Source organism: Mandrillus leucophaeus, unplaced genomic scaffold, assembly GCF_000951045.1.
Source record: "Mandrillus leucophaeus isolate KB7577 unplaced genomic scaffold, Mleu.le_1.0 Scaffold80, whole genome shotgun sequence".
Taxonomy (NCBI): Eukaryota; Metazoa; Chordata; class Mammalia; order Primates; family Cercopithecidae; genus Mandrillus; species Mandrillus leucophaeus.
Window position 1 is genome coordinate 126,366 of NW_012108697.1, and position 25,232 is coordinate 151,597.

Genomic DNA, 25,232 nt, shown 5'->3' on the forward strand with positions numbered 1-25,232 from the left:
TGTGGCACATATATACCATGGAATACTATGCAGCCATAAAAAAGGATGAGTTCATGTCCTTTGCAGGGACATGGATGAAGCTGGAAACCATCATTCTCAATTCTCAGCAAAGTAACACAAGAACAGAAAAAGCAAACACCGCATGTTCTCACTCATAATTGGGAGTTGAACAATGAGAACACATGGACACGGGTGGGGGTGGGGATCACACACTAGGGACTATTGGGGGGTGGGGGGCTGCGGTAGGGATAGCATTATGACAAATACCTAATGTAGGTAACAGGTTGATGGGTGCAGCAAACCACCATGGCACGTGTATACCTATGTAACATATCTGCACATTCTGCACATGTATCCCAGAAATTAAAGTATAATAAAAAAAGAGAGATCTTCATTTCTAATGTGTAACACTAGAAGATTCAAATAATTGTAGCAATGCTTACAATAAAATAATTTATAAACTAAGCCTTTAAAAAAATAGAGAGGTTGAGTGATTGAGAAGGGGGTTTGGAGGGACATTGGTTAAAGGATACAAAATTAAAGTTACATAGGAAGAATAAATTTAACAGATTTATTGTATAGCATGGTGACTAAAGTCAATGATAAGATGCTGTATTCTCAAAAAATGTTGAGAGAGTGGATGTTAAACACTTGCACCACAAAAATGACAACTATGTGAGGTAATGCATATTTTAATTAGCTAGATTTAACCATTCCAAAATGTATATATACTTCAAAATATCATGTTTACATGATAAATACAATTTTATCTGTCAATTAGTAATAAATAAATTTAGAAAACAATAGCTTAAATGGAAAAGATTCCACAGACGAAATAGAGGAAGTTATAAAAAAATTACTCTACAAAAAATACCAGTACCAGAGGTTTCATAGGGAAATTCTAGTACGGTTTCAAAGACCAGGTAGTTTAAATGTTCTACATATTTTTATAAAACAATAAAAATGAAGGAACACTTTTTAATTCTTTCTATAAAGAAATTATAACACAGATGCCACATCTGACATAGACAGTACAGGAAAAAAAAGTTACCAATATCACTTAATTAATATCAATGCACACCTACTAAATATTAGCAACACCACACAAAAAACAGACCATGATCAAGTGATGGCTCATTAATAGCTTACACTCATTTTTGCTCACATAGTGATTCTTGCCAACTCCTTCTCTCAATTTCATGATTAATATTCTCCCTATTGCATGCTCCTGATTTTTACCTAATTTAAATTCTTTAGGTCAATAAATACCTTATATTTCTTCTTAGTCTCCCCCACATAATTAGCACAGATAGAGCAAATTTAAAGCACTAAAACAAACATATTATTTGAACAGTCTAAAAACTGAAAGATTTTTGAACTATAAAATATGGTTAACACTGAGAGAAATTTGTAGTCTTCCTCAGCAGGCAACTACAGGCAGTTCACGTATTGTATATTCAAATATTAAACATAGAGTTTATGTTCAAATACTATAAAAATAAATATAAGCTAAGATGCCATGGGAATTCAACGAAGGCAAATATCAATGAAAGTGGTATTAAAGAAGCACTCATTGGGAAAATAAGACGACTCTTAAAAATTGTATGACTTATTTAAATACATCCTAAAAAGTATACTGTATATAATAAAAGTATGAAGACTATAACTTGATACATTATCCTATTAAGATAAATTAAATATTCTGCCACCGCAGTTTATATATATGAATACACTGATTCTTGGTTTTTTTAAATTGTAAAAGAGTGAGCACAAACAAGACCTGAGATAAAATCTCAAGATTAAAATATAAAATAGCATAATCTGTAAGCAGAGAGTGAATTGGAAGATTGGATTATTCAAAGTACGATAAAACAAAATGAAAAAACATATTTAGGAACACCATTCAGTAATTTGCAGAATACTTCATAACCTAAAATCAAGGAGATATAGATTTAGAATTTTAAAAGATATCAAAAAGATCTAAGATTTGACATTTAGTGAAAAAAAAAAAAAGATAATCAGAAACAGAGTCTCTTCAATGCCAGTTCAAAATTATTACCATTATCCCAAGAAAGGGAGTATAAGGCACTCTGCTTTTGAGAGACCTAGTGTAGGATTATTCGACTGTATTCTTACAAATTCTTACAAATGCTACCTGAATATTTCACTTGAGTGGTGGCCCTCTCTCTCCTTCTTTACAGTCTCACAAACAATTAGCCTAAAAGCGTGTCAAACTCTAAAAACATGGGCAAATATGAGAATGATTCCTTCTTAGAGTGTGCCAAAAATAATGAATATTTCAATACGTTTATTTCATCTGGACTCTATCAAAAACATTGACCTAGCATACAAAATGTTTTAAAAATCATAAGCAAAACAGAATCATAACACTTACATTTAGTTAATCATATTTGTATTAAATTTTAAAGTACAATGTGTAAATAATTAAAACAACATATACATATAATAGTTTACACAATTTCTTCTACCATCTAGATTTTGTGAAAATTAAGTATGATAAAACTGATAAATCTAAAGAAATAACTGAGTTACAATTTATAAATTAGGTCTGTACATATATTCAGGTGGTATATGTCTTCATTTCTATATTTTTTGTTACATCAAATTATATTAAATATATTTGGCAATAAGCCAAAATTGTATATGCACAAATGACCCATAAAATGTATGTTGAAAGTTGAAGGAATGAAAGAATTAAATAAAACATAAGCAATGAAAATCTGTATTTGTTATATCTCTAGTGATTATGAAACAATATCATTATAATTTACTGAATTTGCTTAAAACTTCAATCAAGATGCCCTGTCTTTCTAAACAATTTTTTTCCAGCATGAATGTTAGAGAACAGTTCTTTATGTAATACAAGTTTCTAGTCACTTCTTTCACTATCTAAAAAACTATTGTTGGTTTATGAAGGCATATGAAATAAATGATGGAACTAATTTCATATCTGACTTGTAAGATGCAGATGTCTTTTTATAGGAGATCAACATGCAATGAGTTTTTTTTCCATTAGCACTCGAGTTAGTAAATTAATAATTATAAATAACAATTTTCATTTATAATTTGATAGGACTGAAATGTTTTAGGAAAAGCAAAAACTGTCCAGAAATGTTAAAATATACCATTGTATTTATTTAACAAATAAAATATATGCTCTTTTATTAGCAAACAGATTATCCGTTACTCTTTCTTACCTTATAGTTAGTATAGAACTGGGAACCTAAGTAAAGAATATGTAAACAAATTACTCAACATCTGGGTATATGCTAAAACAAAGAACATCTAAGACCTTCACCGCTAACTTCTTTTATGCCTAAATTTTAGTTACTAACAATATTCAGTACGGAATAAAGTCTGCTTTTGTATACATTTTGGATTCTACTTTACAGTTCTCTGAGCTTCCTATATGAGGCAACAAAGTATGATTCTTAAATAAAGCTCTAATTCTTGGGACAGATTCAAATTTTATTAATTCTTTTTTAATTTTTTTATATGTATTTTTACTATAATTTATTAGACTACGCAAAGTGAATAACTCAATAAATGCTTATTAATGAAGAAATTCATTGCTACATAATTAATTAAAATTATTATATTTGTTTATCCAATCATCAATGTAAAATAAGGAGAAATATATGATTCAGTATTATAAATCTATTAATAAAAGAAACATTTTTATCAAATTACATAAAAGTTAAGAGACATGGAAATTTCAAAACTACTACAATTTACATTATCTTATATAATCATTTACTTTGCCATTTGAATGAGCAACTCTTGTAGAGCAATTACAAAAATAAAGACATAGTTAAAATTCTAAATTTCAACCTACATCTTTCTACATAGAACCCACTGTGTGCTGAATATTCATTTGTAAGGCAATATTTAAAGAATTGTTGTAATCCTCTATTGTGTATTAATTCAATATTTATTTAGGGATTCTGGTAACATTACATAACAATATGAAACAAGAGTCAGAGTAGAAGTAGAAGTACAATTATATTAATATTTTATTTGATCCATTATTGTAAACATACTGCTTTCTGAGATTATGGATACTGATGAATTCTTAAAGATATGCAGTAGTTCACAAATCAAACCCAAAATACAATACTCATACTTTAATAACTTTGCCAAAAATTAAGTCATTCTTTTTTTAAATTTCTGAAGTAGAAGTTCTTTACAAACCTCAAGAGGTAATATTTAATTGCAATTGCAAACAAATCAAGTATAGTTATATTTTTTTCAAATGACTAACTTTTACACACTTCCAGTTTGGGTTTAAAATGGAAGAGTGTCTAGAGCTAAAATAAAATATCCTCAGGAAGTTGTCCTGAGATATAAATACAACATAAGATTATAAATACAAGTTTGTTTATAAATTCTTCTCAGTAAATTTTTTATAAATGGAAAAATGTTTAGCCTTAATATTAATACTAATAAAATTATAGTAAAATAAAGCAAGTGTGAGTTAATAGTTGTAGAATGGGATCTGGTGTCAAATTTACCAGTCTCATATCTCAATTCAATTGCCTACTGTATGAAATTGAACAAGTTATTTTGTTCATTTATAAAAATTTAGATAATAAAAATATGTTATAAGTTAGGAATAACAGCACTAAATCATGTAAAATACTTTGAATAATGCCTAGTGCATAATATCCAATCATAAATTTGTTTATATACTTTAACCCAATAATTTAATTTGGGGACATATGTGCAAAAGAAATAATTTTCCAAAATAAAATGCACACAAAGGTATTCATCATCTTGTTGTTTTTTAAAACAAAAATAACTCCAAATTTCTAGTAACAGACTATGGAAGTATATGATCTGAAAAAATTCTCATAGTATTAAAAATATTAATGATTATTATATTAAAACTAAAATTGTTTACAGTATGTTATATAAAAACCAGGGTATTTTAGAAAAGAATATTATATTACGAGGGCAACCATCTAAAAATATCTATGGGATTATTATGAATATTTAACAAAACTGCACTAAAATTTTTAGAAGAGTTTCATTAGATTTCAAAATATAATTAATGACTTTTTAAAAATTAATAATTTAAAGAAATAAAAATCTTCTTTACTCAAATTTATTTTACCACTGGAAAAGTTGAAAATGTTTGTCATACAACATTTTCTCAGAAAAGCAGATGTTACACTTATACCATCTCACCTAATTCAAGCAATTTTATTGCTTGTAAAGATAGCTCTGGATAAGGCATTAGATAAGAGCATTTTGGATAAAGAGTCAACGAACTTTTTCTGTAAAGAACCAGACAGTAAATGTTTTCCGCTCTGTGGGCAATACGGTCTCTGGTTTCACCACTCAATTCTGTTAATGTAGTGTAAATGTAATACATCTTCCTTGTGTGAATTTTCTGAACACTTGTACCTATCATAGCCAGTATTATTTTATAGCTATTAGAAAATCTTCCATTCTCCTCTGTATGTGTTTCTTACATATTTGTTATATCATTCACATTTATATTTCTTTTTTTTTGAGACAGAGTCTCGCTCTGTCGCCCAGGCTGGAGTGCAGTGGCCGGATCTCAGCTCACTGCAGGCTCCGCCTCCCAGGTTTACGCCATTCTCCTGCCTCAGCCTCCCAAGTAGCTGGGACTACAGGCTCCCGCCACTTCACCTGGCTAGTTTTTTGTATTTTTTAGTAGAGACGGGGTTTCACCGTGTTCGCCAGGATGGTCTCAATCTCCTGACCTCGTGATCCACCCGTCTCGGCCTCCCAAAGTGCTGGGATTACAGGCTTGAGCCACCGCGCCCGGCCCACATTTATATTTCTAATTAGTATAGTTAATATATCTTTAACTGATAAAATTAACAATTTCTAATACTACCTTTTGAATTTATGTCACCTTGGTTGGTTTAATGACAAAAAGAATTGAAACCTTTTTAGAAAAGAAAAAAGTATATTTGAAAATATATACGATAACTTATTGAAGCATATAACAATTTAAAAGACAAGAACCACAGATAGCAATATAATTATTCTAAGTGTCCTCAATTTGAAAAATAAATATATACAAGGGCAGCTTCATCAGCACATAGTTATGATAGCCTTACTTTTCAAATCATATGTATAAGTTAAAACATCCTCTTCAATACCTACTTCACCAGTAGTTTTCTGTTTCGTGTGTGTGTGTTCAAATGACTCATCTATGTTGAAAATGCTAATTTATTTGCGATAAAATTTTATAGACATCAGCATTAGGATTCATTCCTTTTTCGATTTTCTTCTGTATAACTTAACCAATATTAGTAAGGAAATTAACCAGTACAGAACGGAAATTAGAATTGCAAATTGAAGAATAATTCCCAGCATCATTCTCATTAAAAAAATCTAATCTACATTATGACATCACTTTGCAGATTGACATAATAGTGAATTGTCAAAACCAGTTTGCTCAGAAACAGGTAATTTAGAGTCAATTTAATTTAATTTAAACTGTGCTATATAAATGTTGATGAACAGCACCATTGTAGGAGAATACCAAGTACTGAAGTTCAATACACTTTTTTTGAAGTTATTAGCACAATCGCTATAGTAGTAATTTTTTTCTATTGTTTATTGTCAAGATTTAATTGCATGGCATTATAAATCATGAAGAACAAGTGCTACTAAAATAAAATCTCATATTACAAACATGCAAATGAACTCAATGGCATGATTCCCATCATTTCAAAACAAAAAGGTTTTTTCCCTGTTTAATTACTATATTATTGGAACATTTATCACATAACACTGCTATATGTCTCACAGTTACAATTAAAATTTCTAAAGGATCTTAAGGATATTTAAATGCTAAAGAGATTGGCAACCTAAAACATAAACATTCTATTGAAGTTTGAAGACAATGAAGAAAACTTTTGATTTACATTAGATCAAAACAGCTTTCCAAAGTACATAAATTAATCAAATAATATGTTTAAATGGTAGAAGATCTCAATGGTTAAATTAATGTCTGATTAATTCTGTACAAATAGCTGCCAACTTAAAATTTCCTACTCTAGTAAGTATATTATGCATTTGACATTTTAAAACATGTCTTGATTTCTAGAATTCCATTCAGATATAAAAGACTATGGTACTAGAAGAAATATTTACAACACATATAATTTAGGAACAGTAAAAGAAAAAACTTCTAATTAGTTATCAAAAACTTGGTATAGTATTAACAAAAATATGATAAAAATCCTTAACGAGGATATTTATTTCTCAAACATCTGTATAATTATAAAGAAAAATAGAACCAGTGAATTTTGGCAACAATGATGCTACTAGACTGAGAAGATAAAACTTGCCTTTTAATTAAACAGTTACTATCACTGTCTTTACCCACATGCAGTCTTTATACCATAATAATTGCTTGATTGGCATGTAATTCACACTAAAATGTTTTATAAAGTAATAAATTAATAAAAATAAAATTAAAATCTAAAGGGTTTACAGAAGAAAGGACAGGAAGTAGGTAGTAGGAGTGAAAACATATTTGATAATATAAATTGTAAGAAAATTTATTTTATATAAAAAGAACTATTTTGATAAAACTATAATACTATTATCTCAGTCAATATCTTTACTGTATTTTCATATTACTTTAAATAACTTTCCATTTTTTACCCTAATTCGAAAGATAAACATATACACATTTCTAATATTTTAATTCAATATATGTTAAAGCCTTTCCCTTAAGTATAAGTGGAATCTGTGAATACAATGGAAAATTCACTCCCTTGATTAGGTTACATTCTACGCCAAAGGTGGTAGAATGGTCACTCCTATGATTATTGAATTTTATCAGTCTCCATTATAACAGACTGAACAAAGAGATTTAAAGGAAAAGAGATTGTATAACTGGTCTAAAAGAAGCACAGTGTCATATTGTAGAGAGGGCCATGTGGCAGGGAACAGTGGCCATCTTCTAGGGGCTAAGAAGAGCCCCTGGCTAACAGTAACTAGAAAAACCTGAGACCTACAACTTCAATGCACTGAACTCTGCCAACAACTAGTGACCTTGGAAGAAGTCCTTCTGCCTCAGACAAGTCGGTACCTCAACAGACCATAATTTCAGCCTTGCGAAACCCTGAGGACAGGGTTTAACACAGGGCAGTTAATTCATGCCCAGATTCCTGACCAACAGACACTATAAAATAATAAATAGTTCTTGTTTTAACCTAATAAGCTTGTGATAACTTGCTACACAGCAAGAGAAACTAATAAAGGTAGGCAATATTATCATCTCCCATTTGACAAAGGAAGAAATGGAAAGACTGTGACTTAAAAAACAAACAAAAACCTTCCTCTCAATCGTATCACTTATAATTTAAGAATTTCAAATTGAGGTAGTAGTCTGACTTAGAACCCGTGTTCTTAATACCTACTGCTTACTGACAATGAGAAGGCAAACAATTGTAACCTGGAAGCAAGATAAGAATATCTACATTAGAACTGGCATTGATGAAAATGTTACATATAATTCACTTTGCAGCAGATTAATTGCATATTTTTAAAAATCACAATAACTGAAGCCTTCTTTCTTTAATATCAACTACATTATTTTATAGTCAAGTGTGCATTATTTCCCTAGAATAAGGAAACACTAATTTCAGAAAGATATTCTTATTTATTAGATAAATAAGACATATGCTTCTACCAAGGTTATCCATGATAACAAGTATTTGTTGACTTTTGATCACCAAATATCTCCTGACCAAACAAAGAATTATTTCTTCAGATTTTTTCCCTATTGGGGTTGTGAATCCAAGTCCCATATCTTCTAGCATAGAAGCCTAAAAACTACTTTCCAGGACAATTTTTTTTTTCTTGCACCATTATGGGTCAGGAGGAAGTTAGACAGGTGTCCTAAATTTGCCAGTTGGATTTATTCACTTAAGATTTTAGATCTTGAGTGAATATTTATAGGATGGGTTAGAGAAATCACGAGATTTCATTCAATACAGCAGGCATGCCCAGTTAAGAATGTTAACTAATGGACATAGGTGAAAACTGCTGGAACGAAAGCTTTCTGCTTACTGAAAACTTGATGATTTATTCTTCCCTTTCATATTGTTAGCAACACCTTATGCTAAGAATACATTTCCTTCTGTTTGTTAGTCATGCACGATTTCTATTTCTTATAAAAAATATTAACTAACAAAACAACTTATTATAAAATTTCATTTTGGTAAAAGAAAGAATTTGGGTTATTATTAAATAAGAAACCTATGTGACTTTTGTAAATATAAGGGAGAAATCTCTTATTGTACTAATAAACTACATTGCAAGTTAAACTTTTTTAAGAGTATAAGAAAGCATATTTTATCTGTACATTCCTTTCTCCAGAGAAATATACTACTCATCTCTTAATTTAAAAACTATTCCTTTAGCTACCTCAGCTAAGTACTAAAAATACAAAAAGTTATATAGTTTCTTCTGTAAAGGAGTTTAAGGGCTAATAGGGGATAAATAAGTGGAAACAATAAATATAAATAAACTGTGATAAGCTGAAGAATATGCCAGTTGTAAGAAAAGAGTAATTTCTAGTAGTTAGGTATAAGGGAGGTTACATTCACAATTAGACAAAGGCTAAGCAAGAGTTGAAAACAAGGTTAAGACCATAAAGGTCATTTGAAAGAAAAATAATACAGAATGTAAAAATAACCAGCAAAAAGAAATCAATGAGAGAAGACAGATATTTGGAGAGTAGAAAGTAGTTTGGTATATAGATTTAATAAAGGCAAAAAAGAACATTTCATAAAAATAAAGGGGTCAGTAAAGGGACCTTTTCTGTAAATGTATATGCACAAACTACTACAATTTCAAAAAACAAGAAGAAAATCTGACAATATTACAAAAAAGAAACACATCACCAAAAATAGTTGGAAATTTTCAAAATATTCTCAGTAATTGATAGAAAAAGTAGAAAGAAAATCAGCAATAATCTCAACATTGAATAACAATCAAATAAATATCCAATCCAATAAAAAATAATCAAATAAATAAATATTGGGGATACAATCAAGAATTTCTAAAATAGCCCTTTTTGAATAATTACAAAATAAACAGTTCTTTAACGGTGAGTTTGTGTCCTTTGTAGGGACATGGATGCAGCTGGAAACCACCATTCTCAGCAAACTATCGCAAGAACAGAAAACCAAACACCGCATGTTCTCACTCATAGGTGGGAACTGAACAATGAGATCACTTGGACTCGGGAAGGGGAACATCACATACCGGGGCCTATCACGGGGAGGGGGGAGGGGGGAGGGATTGCATTGGGAGTTATACCTGATGTAAATGATGAGTTGATGGGTGCTGACGAGTTGATGGGTGCAGCACACCAACATGGCACAAGTATACATATGTAACAAACCTGCATGTTATGCACATGTACCCTAGAACTAAAAGTATAATAATAATAAAAAAAAACCCAGTAGCATGACAAAAAAAAAAAGAAAGATCTCCACATTCATGGGAAACTAATAAAATGTTTTCGCTTTTTTCTTGTTAAAAAAAAAAAATGTGCTGAAAACTGTCCATAATTACTTTGTGTTTATATAGCACTTGATTTTACTTAGTGGATGCTTTAAAAATGTATGCATCCACCACCAGACTCAAGATACTGAAGAGTCCTAACACCACCAAGATCCCTGGTGATACTCTTAAAAACCTCTATATCTCCCTTCCATACCTGCTCTATTTCACCCACAACAGTCCCTAAACTCGAGGCATCTATTAACTTGAAAATAATGGCTCAAAACTTCCCAAATCTGATGAGAAATACAGATGACTAGATCCATGAAGCTGAACATCACTAAACAGATTAAATCTAAAAAGGACTTCACTAAGACACATCATAATCCGATAGTAAAAACTCAAAAAGAAAATTGCAGAAGAAGATAAAGGTGACCCATCGCATGTAAGATAATACTTCTAAGGATATCAACAGATTTCTCAGCAGAAACCTCACAGGTGAGGAGTGAGACGATATATTTAAAGTGCTGAAAGAAAAGTACTGCCAACCAAGAATACCTTACCTGGCAATACTGCCCTTCAGAAATGAAGGAGACATAAAAACTGATAAGGCTGAAGAAGTTCATGACCACTAGATCTATCTTACAATAAATGGCAATAGAATTGTTAAACCATGAAGCCCAAAGTTAGCAGAAGGAAGGAAATAATAAAGATCATGGCAGAAATAAATGAAATACAGAATAGAAAAACAATAGAAAAGGTAAACACGCAGTTGGTTTTTAAAACAATTTAAAAAATTGACAAACCTTGCACAGGACTAACGAAGAAAAAAGACACATGACTTAAACAAATTATAAATATATAAGGACACATTACAACTGACACCATAGATACCAAAAGGTCATAAGAAATGACTGTAGGGAATTGTATGCCAAAAAATTATATAACTTAGAAAAAAATGAATAAATTCCTAGAAAACTACAACTTGCCAAGACTGAATCATGTAAAAACAGAAAACTTGATCACACCAAAAATAACTAAGATGATTGAATCAGTTATAAAAAGCTTTCCAACAAAGAAAAGCCCAGAAATAGATAGCTTCACTGGTGAATTCTAACAAACATTTAAAGCATTAACACCAAGTCATCTCAAACTCTTCTGAAAAGATGAAGTGGAGCGAACACTTCCAAACTTATGCTGTAAGACCAACATTTCCCTGACACCCAAGTCAGACAAGGAGACTACAAGAAAAGAAAATCAATGGCATTTCAGAGATGTTGGTAAAAGGACACAAAATTTTAGTTAAATAGGTGGATTAAATTGAAAATTTCTATTGTAGAACACGGTGACTATAGTTAATAATGCTGTATCCTGTTCTTTAAAAAATAAATAAAATAGTAACAGTAAGAGGGAAAACAAACAAATAAATAAAAATGAATACTATTGTACCACAGCTTACCACAGGGAAGATGGAAAAAAAAGAAAAATTACAGGCAAATGTCCTTGATGAACATAAATGCAAATATCCTCAACAAAATGCTAGCCAACCACTTTTGATTCAACAGTACATTGTAAGTATCATAAAACATGATCTAGTGGGATTTATCCCAGGAGTGCATGGATGGCTCAACATATGTGAATCAAAATGTGATACACCACATTAACAGAATGAAGGACAAAAATTATATGATCATCTCAATAGATGCTGAAAAAGCATTTGACAAAGTTTAACACTGTTTCATGATAAAAACTTCCAACAAATTAGGTTTAAGTGGAATGTACATCAACACAATAAAGAACATACACACCAAGCCAATAGCTAACATCCTACACAATGGCAAGATGCAGAAGGTTTTTCCTCTAATTTTAGGAAAGAAAAAAGAATGCCCAGTTTCACTACTTCTATTCAACATAGGACTAGTAGTCCTAGACAAAGCAATTAGACAAGGAAAAATAAAAGGCATCCAAATTGGAAAAGAAGAAGAAAACCTGTCTCTGTTTGCAGAGACATGTTCTTATATACAAGAAACCCTAGACACTCCATCAATAAACTGTTAAAAAAATAAAAAACTCAGTCAAGTTGCAGGATACAAAATCAACATGCAAAAATCTGTTGCAATTCTGTACATTAACAATGAACTCTCCAAATCAGAAGTTAAGTAAACAATCATATTTACAAGAGCAACAAAAAGAATAAAATACTTAAGAATAAGTTTAACCAAGGAAATGAAAGGCCTGTACACTGAAAATTATAAAGTAATTTTATGAAAGAAATTGAAAACATCAAAAATAAATGGAAAAATATCCTATGTTCATTGATTGGAAGAATTAACATTGTTTAAATGGCCACAATACCCAAAGTGTTCTACAGAGTCAATACAATTGCTACCAAAATTCCAATGACATTTTTCACAGAAATAGAACAAATTCTAAAATTCAAAAAGAACCACAAAAGACTGCAAATTGTCTAAGAAATTTTATGAAAGAAGAACAAAGCTGGAGGCATCATACGTACTGATTTCAAACTATATAATGAATCTATAGTAATCAAAACAGGAAGTTGCTGGCATAAAAATACACTAATACCAGTGGAACAGAATAGAGAGCCTAGAAATAAACCTATAGACAGGGTCAACTGATCTTTGACTCAGTGTCAGGAATAAACAGTGAGGGAAACACAGTCTCTTCAATAAATGGTATTGGTAACACTGGGATATCCATATGCAGAAGATGAAATTGGATTCTTACTTTATACCATATACAAAAATCAACTCAAAATGGATTAAAGATGTAAATAAAAGACCTGTAATTATAAAAATCCTAAACAGAATAAAGGGACTAAACTCCTTGACATTGGCCTTATCAATCATTTTTTTTGGATATAATACCAAAAGTGGAGGCAACAAAAGCAAAAATAAACAAGTGGGACTGCATCAAACTAAAAAAAGCTTCCTTGCACAGCAAAAGAAACAACAAACTGAAAAGGCAACCTACAGAATAGAAAAAAAAATATTTGCAAATGATCTATTCAATAAGAAGTTAACATCCAAAATATGGAAGAAACTCATGGAACTCAACAGCAAGAAAACAAAAACCTAATGTAAAAAATGGGCAAAGGACCTGATTGCACTTTCTCCAAAGAAGACATACAAATGACCAATAGGCATACGAAATGGTGCTCAGCATTGCTAATCATCAAAGAAATGCAAATCAAAACCACAATGACATATCACCTCACAGCTGTTATGATGGCCATTATCAAAAATACAAAAGCTAACAAGTGTTAGAATGGATGTGGAGCAAGGGAAATTATTACACACAATTGATGGAATGTAAATTGGTATAGCCATTATGTAAAGCTGTATGAAGATTCCCCAAAAAATTAAAAAGAAAACTACCAATGATCCAGCAATCCCACTACTGGGGATATGTTCAAAGTAAATGAAATCAGTATGTCAGAGATATAGCTGAACTCTCACATTCTTTGCAACATTATTTCCAATAGCCAAGATATAGAAACAAGCTGTGTCCATAGATAGACAGATGAAAGCATAAAGAAATTGTGATTTATATCTATATGTTTCATATACATAATATATACATAATATGTATATATTTATAAGCATACATACACACACATAACAATGGAATTCAGCCTTTAAAAAGTAGAAAATCTTGCTATTAGTGACAACATAGAAGAAACTGAAGGACATTATGCTAAATAAACAAGTCAGTCACAAAAAGACAAATATTGCATGATATCACTTATAGGTGGAATCCAAAAAACTTATGAACTTACTGAAAGGGAGTACAATGATGGCTGCCAGTATTTAAAATCATAATTAAAATAATTTTACTGTGTTTTGTTTAAGATTGTAATTTAAAGTTTATTATAGTCTTATAAATAAACACATATATTAATACTTCTATGCTTTAATGTAACATATTCCTTAGGCATAATATAATGAGTTTAATAAAGAGGAGAAATTAGGACCATGTATCTTGTCCATCTCAATTATTTTCCACACTGTATTATTTTGAGAGAGTGGAGTATTTCAACCTCGTTACACAAATTTTGATTTCGCTTCAGAAGAGTAAGTTCTCAAAAAAACCCAATGTAGAAAGTTAATTCCTAGCCATTAAGTATTCAAGAACATTCTCAAATAACTATGTAATGATTTTTTCAAAATTATATAAACAAGAAATAAAGGACAGGAAGCAATTTAAAATATAATCATGTCAATTTTAATAACTAATTAGTAAGTTCTATAGATGAACCCTTTTCCATTTCAATCATAACTGAATAAATGAAGTGAAATTTGATAAATATTTCTCTATGAATTTTAGGAAATAAAATTATACATCCTCAACGTTAAAATTTTAAAAACAAATATTTATGGCATTTTTCTGACTGTATCATCTTCTAAATCACTATACAATGAAGAAGTAAATTTCTCAAATTAATTCTCAAACATGTACTGAATAGTAATTTATACTCATATTTCTTGAACAGTTGAATAATTACCATAATTTAAGTGTTACATCAACCTTAAAAATAAAAAGAAAAAATTTTTCCAGTAAACATATTATTTTTAAAATCACTCATTCTTTCCACGAATCACATAGAAATTGATATAAATAAAACCTGCAAACATTTCTAGTTACAGAGCATATGCTGTAATTTACTAATATATAGGGAAGGGATGATCTGAAAATCTTTAGAAGATTTTTAAAACATAAAAGCCATGAACAAGGATTGATATATATAAGCTATTCAAATAACTAATGTAAATTCAATCTAATCAATCAGTTGTAAAGGAATGAACAAATCCCAACATCCCAATAGATAGGTTTTCTTTCATGAAAACATAAATTAAGAACACAAACCTTGACTACAAGATAGAAAGAATATTCCAATTCTTTCCTAGCAGTAAATCTGAAGTCTTTAGTAGCCTACCTCTAACCATAACAAAAATGAAAAGTAAAACACATATATAGTATAGATTAGGAAATTAAAGATGAGAGGTAATTACTTAAAGAGGTAACTTAAATACTGCTAACTCAAAATCTTTAATGAAAGATCAGATTATTTTCAGAATATGCTAAAGTAAAAAGAAGATTACTCAAACACAGAAAATAATTTCAAGTGGCGTTATATGAGAACAGTATTTATTTAACCCTCAAAGTATAGAATTAATCACAAAATCAAAATATTTCAGTTGGATGCACAGCTTAGTATATAATAATCATTGAAAATTTTAAGTATAGAGTTTGTTGGTTCCATGAGGGTTTTTACGGAGAAATTCATCATCACAGACATTCACAGACCTTTATTCATCAAAGGTCAATACATGTTTTTGTATTAGTCAAGAAATATATATATATCATCACTTTGGACAAAATCATCATTCTTTTCTTAATGATATAATGGTCAGTAGAAGTAAATACTCTTAACACTTACCTGTATTTTAATAGGCCAGGAAAAGTTGCTGACGTACACATAGAATGTAATGTTAGGATTGCTTCTAAAGTTAAATTTTTCATAGGAAAAACTATCTCTGTATTCCTTTATATTATTCTTGGAAACTATAGGAGTCTCTTCCCCAGATATTGTTCCAGCTAAAATGTAAATAATTTAAATAATTAATATTAGGAAATATCTTTATGAATTTAAAAATGCATATTATACTTAGTTTTTATAATTGCTCTTATAAAAATACAATTATCAAAATATACTCAGGCTTATAATTTTGAATTAAAGAAAATAGGTTTGCCATAAATATAATGGAAATAAATTTAGTAGAAAAATTATTTTTAAAAATGCTACCACTGATTAAGTGCAATGTACTAGGCACTGGCTTAGAGACTTTATATTCTTTTTTAAAACCAATAATATCCCAGAAGTATCATCACCTCCATTTTTCAGATTTCAACCTGAGCCTCAGAAAGATTAAAGCACTTGCCCCAAGTTTATAGCTACTAAGCAGTAAACTCCTCTTTGGAACTCAGGTATATGTGGCTCTAGAAGCTGAGCTCATTCTGTTTACAATGCTACAGAGCATTTCAAAAGAAATCAGACCATATTTTCATGTGTCTCAATCCAATTTAAAAATGGGGAAAAAATCAATTTATTTGTCTTACCACAAATTGAACCATCACTGCTTTAAATAAATTGGGTGGAGGCCATAATTTAAAACATGAGCTAAATGCTCAATTAGTTAAACACATATTGAGTGCTCAGTAAATATTTACTGAAGTTAGTAAAATAGAACAAAGCATTTCCAACAATCTTAGCAAACTTTCACCTTAATGAATAGTAAAAATAAGTAGAATTAGTATACTGCGTAATTGAATTAACTAACCACTTATTACATAATCACCTTGTGTGCTTTTATAAAATGCAGATTCCGTGACTTCATCTCCAAATCTGATAAATAAAAATTTCTGAGATTTGGACTGGGAATCTGAAAGAACATGTGATTTCTTGCATACTAAAATTATTGTTCTAAAGTGATTAGAAATGTATTATAGACATTTTTGTAGACACATTTTTAAACCCTTATAGTTTTTTACTGGTCAGAAATAACTTTCAAATTAACAGGACAGGTTATTATGAATTTTTTCCTGAATGAAACCTATAGTGCCAACATTTTACTATATGTTTGGCACTAATAGTAACAAAATGCCTATTTGCCTGAATTTTCATTTTTTGAATGTAATATATAAATTCTGGAATTGCAAAAGATCTCTTAATTCTTGAATTAATATTCTACATATTCAAATATAATATTCTACATATTAAAATAGCATAATGACTTAATTTTCAGAAGTCAAATATAAATTTCTAAGAATCTCTAAATTCTCTATAAAAAGGAAACAATTTCCAGCACATCTATGCAACAGTATACCTTTGATACAGAAAATAGATGCCAATAAAATTTTTAGAATAAAAGTAAAAATAAAATTAAGGTAAGAATACATTTCATAATTCAACATAAAAATTTGAACAGCTTCTCAGATATACTTTTTAAGCCAGTAATTTAAATTTACTAGCCTTATTATGAAACACATATTATGTATCAGTTTTTTAACTCCTCTGAGCACTGAAGCTGACAAGAGGGATTATATTTTCTAAGCTTGACAATAATAGATGTTTACTTTAATCAGTATGTACAGAAGAATTTCATTGTTTTATATAAATATTAAGGTTAATAATTAAAATTTATAGCTTCAGTAGCAAATCAAACAATTGAAATTTCAGTCTCTTTAGTCATTAAAGAAACAATTTATCTAAATTAAAATCACATTTTATAACACTGCCATTTAAAAATTTAATTTAGTGTCTAGTATTTGTTACCAATCTAATTTTAATTGAATAAAGGAGAAAGTTAACAAAATAATGAAGCTCTATTCATTTTTCTACTTATTATTTTTATCAGTAACAGCAAAATAATTACGGCATATAATATTTTTTAAATTTCATTTATTTAATTAACAGTAGATCATGTTAGAACAACTTCCAGATAGGAACACATGTAAAAGAGATATGACATCAACATTTTTTTACCTGTTGAACCGACAGACCACGTAATGTTGAGATTAAAGTTGTTTGATGCATTAATTGATATATCCAGATTTTTGTTCGACTACCAGAAAAGAAAATATTAACGTTAAAAAATAAAAATTACACTCTGATTTAATTACGGCTGCTTTATTCCTTAAACTCTATACATTTTGCAAATATTCAACTGAATATATGTAGATGTCATTTATACATTTTAATGAAGAAAATGTGTAATAAATTCAAAGGTAGATATCAAGTTCCACATTTATCTTCTCTATTGTAATTTGGTCTTTTGTATGTAAGCCAGAGGCTCCTATAATTTAATATTTTTATTTGGATCTTCTTTAATTAGTTGTAGACTAAGCTTAGTTTAAATTTGATATTTGTATTTTGATTCTTTTTGCAAGGTTTAAATGATACAGGTTTGGATTAGTCCCAAGCAATTTTATAACAATGTAAGATTATTTTGTGGAAAGACTTCTTCTTAGGTGTATATTTTTATTATTACACCCATATTTTCAAGTGGGAAAAACTACATAAACTAAAACTTCCAGGTAAAAATGATGAACCTATTCCAAAAAAAAAAAAAAAACCAGCAGATCATATTGTTTACACAGTTATACAACAGAAACATTGAGTATTTAATTTTATGTCAGTCAACCCACTTCTTGTCATTCATTAATGGAGTACAGACTCTTTCCATTTAATTTCAGGGAAATATGCCTAAGAGATTTCTTTAAATGTTATTTGTGATTTTCAAATAGTTTCAATAGTTGTATATTTACAACTATTTGTTCCTGTGGAAAGGCAAAGAATGACGGTCACAATGGGTAAGTTTAGCTTCAGATACTGAGTGTATTATGCTTATTTTAAATATTCTCTACAAAGACTTGTAGAAAAATCTATACTGCTAAGATCTAGCTAGTGAAATGCAGTAAGAGAGATAGAGAATATATTAATTCCTTAGTTTTACCATTTTTCTAAATATGATAAAGCAGTTAAGCTAATAGAAAATATATTACCAATTTTCTGAGTGGCTCCTAGGAGAAAGTAAATATGGAAGCAACTAAATTCCCCTTTTCTGATATAACAGTCTTAGGGGGAAACTGACAAGGAAATGGCCTTTCCCTGATGAATAGCAGGAGAAATAAGGAACATCATAAAAAGCAAAGGCTGCTGGATGATGTGTGATGGCCATTCCATTTGACAGACATATAAGCCCCAATCTTATACCTCCAAATAACATCTACTCTTAATGATTTCCCTACATGGAAGAACAGCTTAGTCTCTATGAAGAACTCTTAACAGTGTTCCATATCCATCAAATGATATTGTCACAGTTTCCAGGAGGCAAATAAGATTTCAAGAAGAATGATCATCTTGAAAGAGCATGTAAAATAAAATTTGTTATAATAAGGTTGAGTGATTGTCATGCATTTTTTTAGAGTAGTACACAGTAATATTGTGGAGAAAGCATTTGAGAATTTGAAGTAGTCAAAGAAAACTAAAACCTTCGATTTTAAATACATAGAGTAAATCAGAAGGTTATTACATTAGGCATCATAGTGATATTCAAAAAGGCCATGAATATAAGAAGGAAGTTAACTTCCTTCTTATTTTCTATTGATTATCAAATAATACTGAATTCTATTGACAAGCTGTTAAGAATCCTTCTGCAGTACATGCCACAAAACTGTCAAATATATTGAGATCTTCCTATTTCTTTTAAGATATAAGTGAACACAGAGTTGGCATAAATTAAATGGAAGGCCAGAAAAAAAACTGAGTAACTCTTTGACTGTAGCAATAAATGCAGAATGCTTTTATATCAGCATGCAGATAGGGACTATTCAATACATTATATTGTTCAGTTGTGGTATACAAAATATACTTCCAAATATACACAATGTATTCCTAAGGAAAATCTGGATATTAAAGGCAGATATCTGGTAGCAAATGTTGATTTATGTCATCATAATAAACAAACCATACTTGAATCCAACAACGGTTTCATATACAGTAAATCATTTTCATGAAGCAATGAAAAGAATTAGTGAAGAGTCAGATAACCTTAGATTGAAATAGTAGGTCTTTAACGTACAGACTGATTGATTAGGGGGAAATTACTTTTCCTTTCCAAAAATCACTTTTCTAATCTCTAAAATGGGGATGTAATTACTTCCCTCAAGAAGTTCATGTGAGCATTAAATGAAGTAATTTCTGGAAAAAAACTTTGGTTTCAGCCCATAGTGCTTATAATTACAGTGTTGCTGTCATTATTAGGTATACTACAGGGTATATTCTTTTTCTTCTTTTTCTTCATCTTCATCTTCACTCAGAGGATTGGGAACTCAAAAAAAGGACATGGTCTGAGGAGTGGATTTGTTTTTTACTACGAATGAAATGGATCCAAAAAGTCACTTTTTAATGAAAGTAAAGCATGGTGAAAACAGTATATCCTTGAGGAGGCTTAAATCTTTATTTTGTCTTGAAATTGCCTCTTCTTAATCATGTGTACCTTATGCGGGATGAGATTAATATGAGCATAACTGTTGTTGCTAAAACGTCACACAAAATTTCCAATTGATATAAAAAAACTATAAAACTCTTTTTAAACTTCTAGTTCATTCTCTATCAATTCCAAGTTTAGGTAATGCTGAATTATATGGTACCATAACTAAAGCCATATAAAAAGCATTTAGGGTTTAAAAAGCTGTGAGTGACACTGGAGTTATTCCAGTAAGTGATAAAATCAGTGATTTAGAACATTGTTTGTTAGATATGGATAAGTTTGGCAAATACTGTTATACAGAAACCTGTTCAGAAATTGTTCACATGAAAGCACTGGCTAGAAGTGATGGATAGTGAGTTAAAATTAAATCTATTTTTCAAAATGTAGGAAATGTATAAGTAGTTAAGGTATCTACTTTTTATTGTTATTTTCTTATAGAATAAGCCTTGCCCAATAATACATAATAATTTCAGAGATTATTCCCATGTGAATATATCTTTAATTAAAGAGGGTTACACAAAACGACACTATAAGCATTCTTAGTGATGCCTCTCATGACAGTTTTGCATCCTTAAGCTTCACAGAACACTTTTCTGGTTTCTTGACTTCAAGTGGACAAGATAGTAGAAAGTAAAACAAAGCTGGGACATTGGAAAGCACTTGGGATTGCTAGAAATTGAAGGAGAAATTGAAGGAGAAAAAGAGGAGCAAACTAGAATTGTGGCTAATCTGGACATAAGTGTATGACACTATGGACAGTACTGTGGAGGAATATTATTCACTCTCAAATTGTGAGTCAGACATACCTCTTACATTAAATTTCGTAGATCTTCAAAGAACCTCACAGGTTTGGAATTACTATTAAATAATCAAGAAGCCAAAGGTAAAGAATGACCTCTGACACCTGCTGTAACATGGATGAACCTTGGAAACACTATGCTAAGTGAAATAAGCCAGATACAAAAGGACAAATGATTACACTTATATGAAGTGCATAGTGTGAGTCAATTCATAAAGGCAGAGAGTAGAATAAAGATACCAGGGGCTGCAAAGAAGTGTGGAATGAGGCATTATTGCTTAATAAACACAGAGTTTCTGTTAGGGATAATGAAAATGTGGATGATGGTGATGATTGCACCACACTATAAATATACTTAATGCCATTGAATTATATACCTGAAATTATTAAAATAAATTTTATTTTATGGCTATTTTACTATAATAAAAAGTCAATGGCAATTATAATGCAAGTATAAGAACTTTATCACATTGATAAATGTAGTTTCTGAGATTATTAATGTATCTATATATAAACAGATAATCAGTGAAGGACGGCTTTATCTGAAACAAAATATGTTTTAAATTCTTATTTAAAAGTCAAAACTTTAAATGTATTTCCCAAGAATATAGTCATTCTTAAACTCTAGGGAATAAAGAGTAACATAAAATGTAAAATAAACTGTTCTTTTTTTTTGGTGATGGGGGAGGCAGAATGCTATTTTACTGGAAAAGAAAAATTTAAGAAATTATATTAGTTGTCAGCAAGTCCAATGAACTACACTAAAAGGAAAGAAGCTGGAAAATGTCAAGGTAATAATATATTTAGAGGTTCCACCTACTTGAAAAAACATTAAATATATGATATGGATTTAACAATATGGATTAATTTATAAAAATAATTATATATATATTTAACATAACTTCATTTCAAATGTATGAATGTTAGTTTTAAAAGAACTAAAATTCAACCCAAATAAACCCTATGTTTGATATTTCCATTCTCAGGATTTTCAACTTAATAAAGTCTCAGATGGATAGCAAAATATGTGTGTTATTTCAAGACAACCTAGGAGTCTTTACCTGAATTGATGGATTGAAATTAAAATTCACAATTAATCTTTCATATATTTAAATTTCAAAAGCTTATACAATGATATCAATGATGTCATTTCATTAAAGAAGCCATCATTCATATAACTCAGACAACTACTGACTTAAAAAAAGGACAATGAAAACCTATTACTATGGAATGGTATAAAGGAAAGGAAAATATATTTAATATAGTATGCTTTGAATTCATTAGTTTTATTTATTTATTTATTTATTTATTTATTTATTGAGATGGAGTCTCACTCTGTCGTCAGGCTGGAGTGCAGTGGTATGATCTCAGCTCACTGCAACCTCCGCCTCCTGGGTTCAAACAAATCTCCTGCCTCAGCCTCCTGAGTAGCTACGACTACAGGCGCACGCCATCATGCCCACCTAATTTTTGTATTTTTAGTAGAGACGGGGATTCACTACATTGGCCAGGATGGTCTCGATCTCTGGGCCCCATGATCCGCCCACCTCAGCCTCCCAAAGTGCTGGGATTACAGGCGTGAGCCACCGCACCTGACTGAGATTTATTTTTAAATAAGAATAGTCTGTGTTTGCATAATTATAGGCATAAATTTTGTTACAAGAATATATAAAGGGAGAAATTATATATAATTTAAAATATAGGGCTATTTGCAAAATCTGAAATATCAAAATCACAAATTATTGAATCACGAAGACAGAAAAAATTAACAGGATTAGTAGTTTCTACAAAGTCCCTACAATGTGATAATTCTGAGAAGAGGTAAAATCACAATGAAATATGAAAAAAAAAAGTTGTATCCATTGACACTAGGCTAATCATACTTTAAAAGATAACAATCTGTCCTCACCTGTTCTGGGTTTGCTATAAAGTTTATGGCAGTATGGTGGCGATCATCTTCCTGTAATAAGCTGAAGGTAAACTGATAATCAATCAAAAGGCTGTCTGTAGGGAGGAAAAAAAGTACAATCCTGATATGTACTTTAAAAACCGTCTAAAAAGCAAAATTTAGGTTACAATATATTGTACACTGATATTAAAAAATGATTATCGTTAAATACTAGTGGTATATTTAAGTATAACAAAATACAAATCTTCGTCCTCAATCAACAAAAAGCAAAACATAGTTATGGAAGAAGTAAGAATTATATTTATTATTTCTGATGCTATTATAAAGTTAAAACAAACATTATAGACATTCTGGAAACTATACAAAAGAGAATAAAATAAAAATTATCTATAATTTTATAACTAGAGGGAAATACAGTTAACATTTTGGTACATTTTATTCCAGTTAGAATTCTGTAGCCATAAAGATAGACATTTTCATAAAACTTCATAACTTTCATAAACTCAAAATTCTTTGAAAACATGAAGTTTGATAGCTAAATAATATTTATCATATACTGTAATGTATTTACTTGTTTTTCAATTGTGTTCACTTCTACTTTTAGTAATTTTTAAATGATTCTCTGATAAACATCATTTTACAGATATGACATTTATTCACAATGATACAAGGAATTCTGGGAAAAGATATTCTTAATTTTGTCCACACATAATGCTGAAACCAAGGTGAAACATTTAAATGTTATAGGACATGAGTGGCTATGCATATTACATGAGGGCGACGTATTGCTAATAACATTAAACTGCTACATTTATAAAAATTATTTCAAATTATTTTAAGTAAATATAGATTACTTCTATCTTTTGGATACATACCTTTCATATTATACCCTTAACCATTAAAAAGTATTAATACTGAATATACAGATTGAATTACATTAAATGAATTTATTTTTAAAACTATTAAGGCATTATTCATATGCTTACTTGTATACTTTATAAGATTCACCCTATATATTTATTGTATAATTCAGTGTAAGGCAACATTTTGTCTAAGAATTTATAGGTGTCCTTATACCTGATAATGAGAATTATGCAATAGGTCATAGTTCCAATTTTCATCTGACTGCCAAAAAATTGCAGAGGAAAATTCAATGTGCCAGCGTTCTAGGCACTGCAGATACAATAAAAAAATAAAAATTTCTGTCCTCTTGCAACTTATACTCTACTGAATGAACATCAGTCTTTTGGAGAAGAATAAACTAGTAAAGAGGAGGGAGATACTGTTAGGTAGGAATATGCCTCCAGCTTTGAGAAGAAACATTTAGAGAATTGAGATAGTAAATGAATATGGAGTTTACCAGAAAAAAAAATTCCAGGCACAGAGGACAAGTACAAAAACCTCAAATGAAGAGCAAGCCTTAACTGTGATTCTCATAAAGGCTGTGCCAGTAATACAGGCAGGAAGTAATGGAGGCCAGGGTAACAGCAGTGAAGGTCACAGGAAATTGTTAAATACAGGGAATGCATTTTTAAGATACAGCAAACAGGATTAGCTAAATAAAAGAACGTAGCCTTTGTAAGAAAGAAAGGCGAAGTTTTTTTTTTTTAATTTTTTTCCTAAGACCAAGCAAAAATCACCATTAACTTAAACGGAGAATAGTTTGACTGCGATGGAACTTGGGGGAATAATTAGGAGCTTAATTTTAAAGATATTCCTGTCTTTTTTTAAGGAATTTTAAAGATATTCCTGTCTAGGATATTCCTGTCTAGGAGCTTAATTTTAAAGATATTCCTGACTGTCTGTCCATCAGTGACAGACTGGATTAAGAAAATGTGGCACATATACACCATGGAATACTATGCAGCCATAAAAAAGGATGAGTTTGTGTCCTTTGTAGGGACATGGATGCAGCTGGAAACCA

General features: G+C 30.1%; 1 protein-coding gene across 1 annotated transcript in view; it reads right to left on the reverse strand.

The window, feature by feature from the left end:
- Positions 1–25,232, reverse strand: part of ATRNL1 (attractin-like 1) — a gene marked incomplete at its 3' end in the record, with an annotated part of 405,371 nt that overhangs the window by 50,663 nt on the left and 329,476 nt on the right. Inside the window, exons 21-23 of the mRNA XM_011967565.1 lie at positions 23,309–23,403; positions 18,092–18,170; positions 15,986–16,143 (exon numbers count right to left, since the gene is read on the reverse strand). Coding sequence (XP_011822955.1) covers positions 15,986–16,143; positions 18,092–18,170; positions 23,309–23,403 — 332 coding nt within the window. The remainder of the gene's footprint in view (positions 1–15,985; positions 16,144–18,091; positions 18,171–23,308; positions 23,404–25,232) is intronic.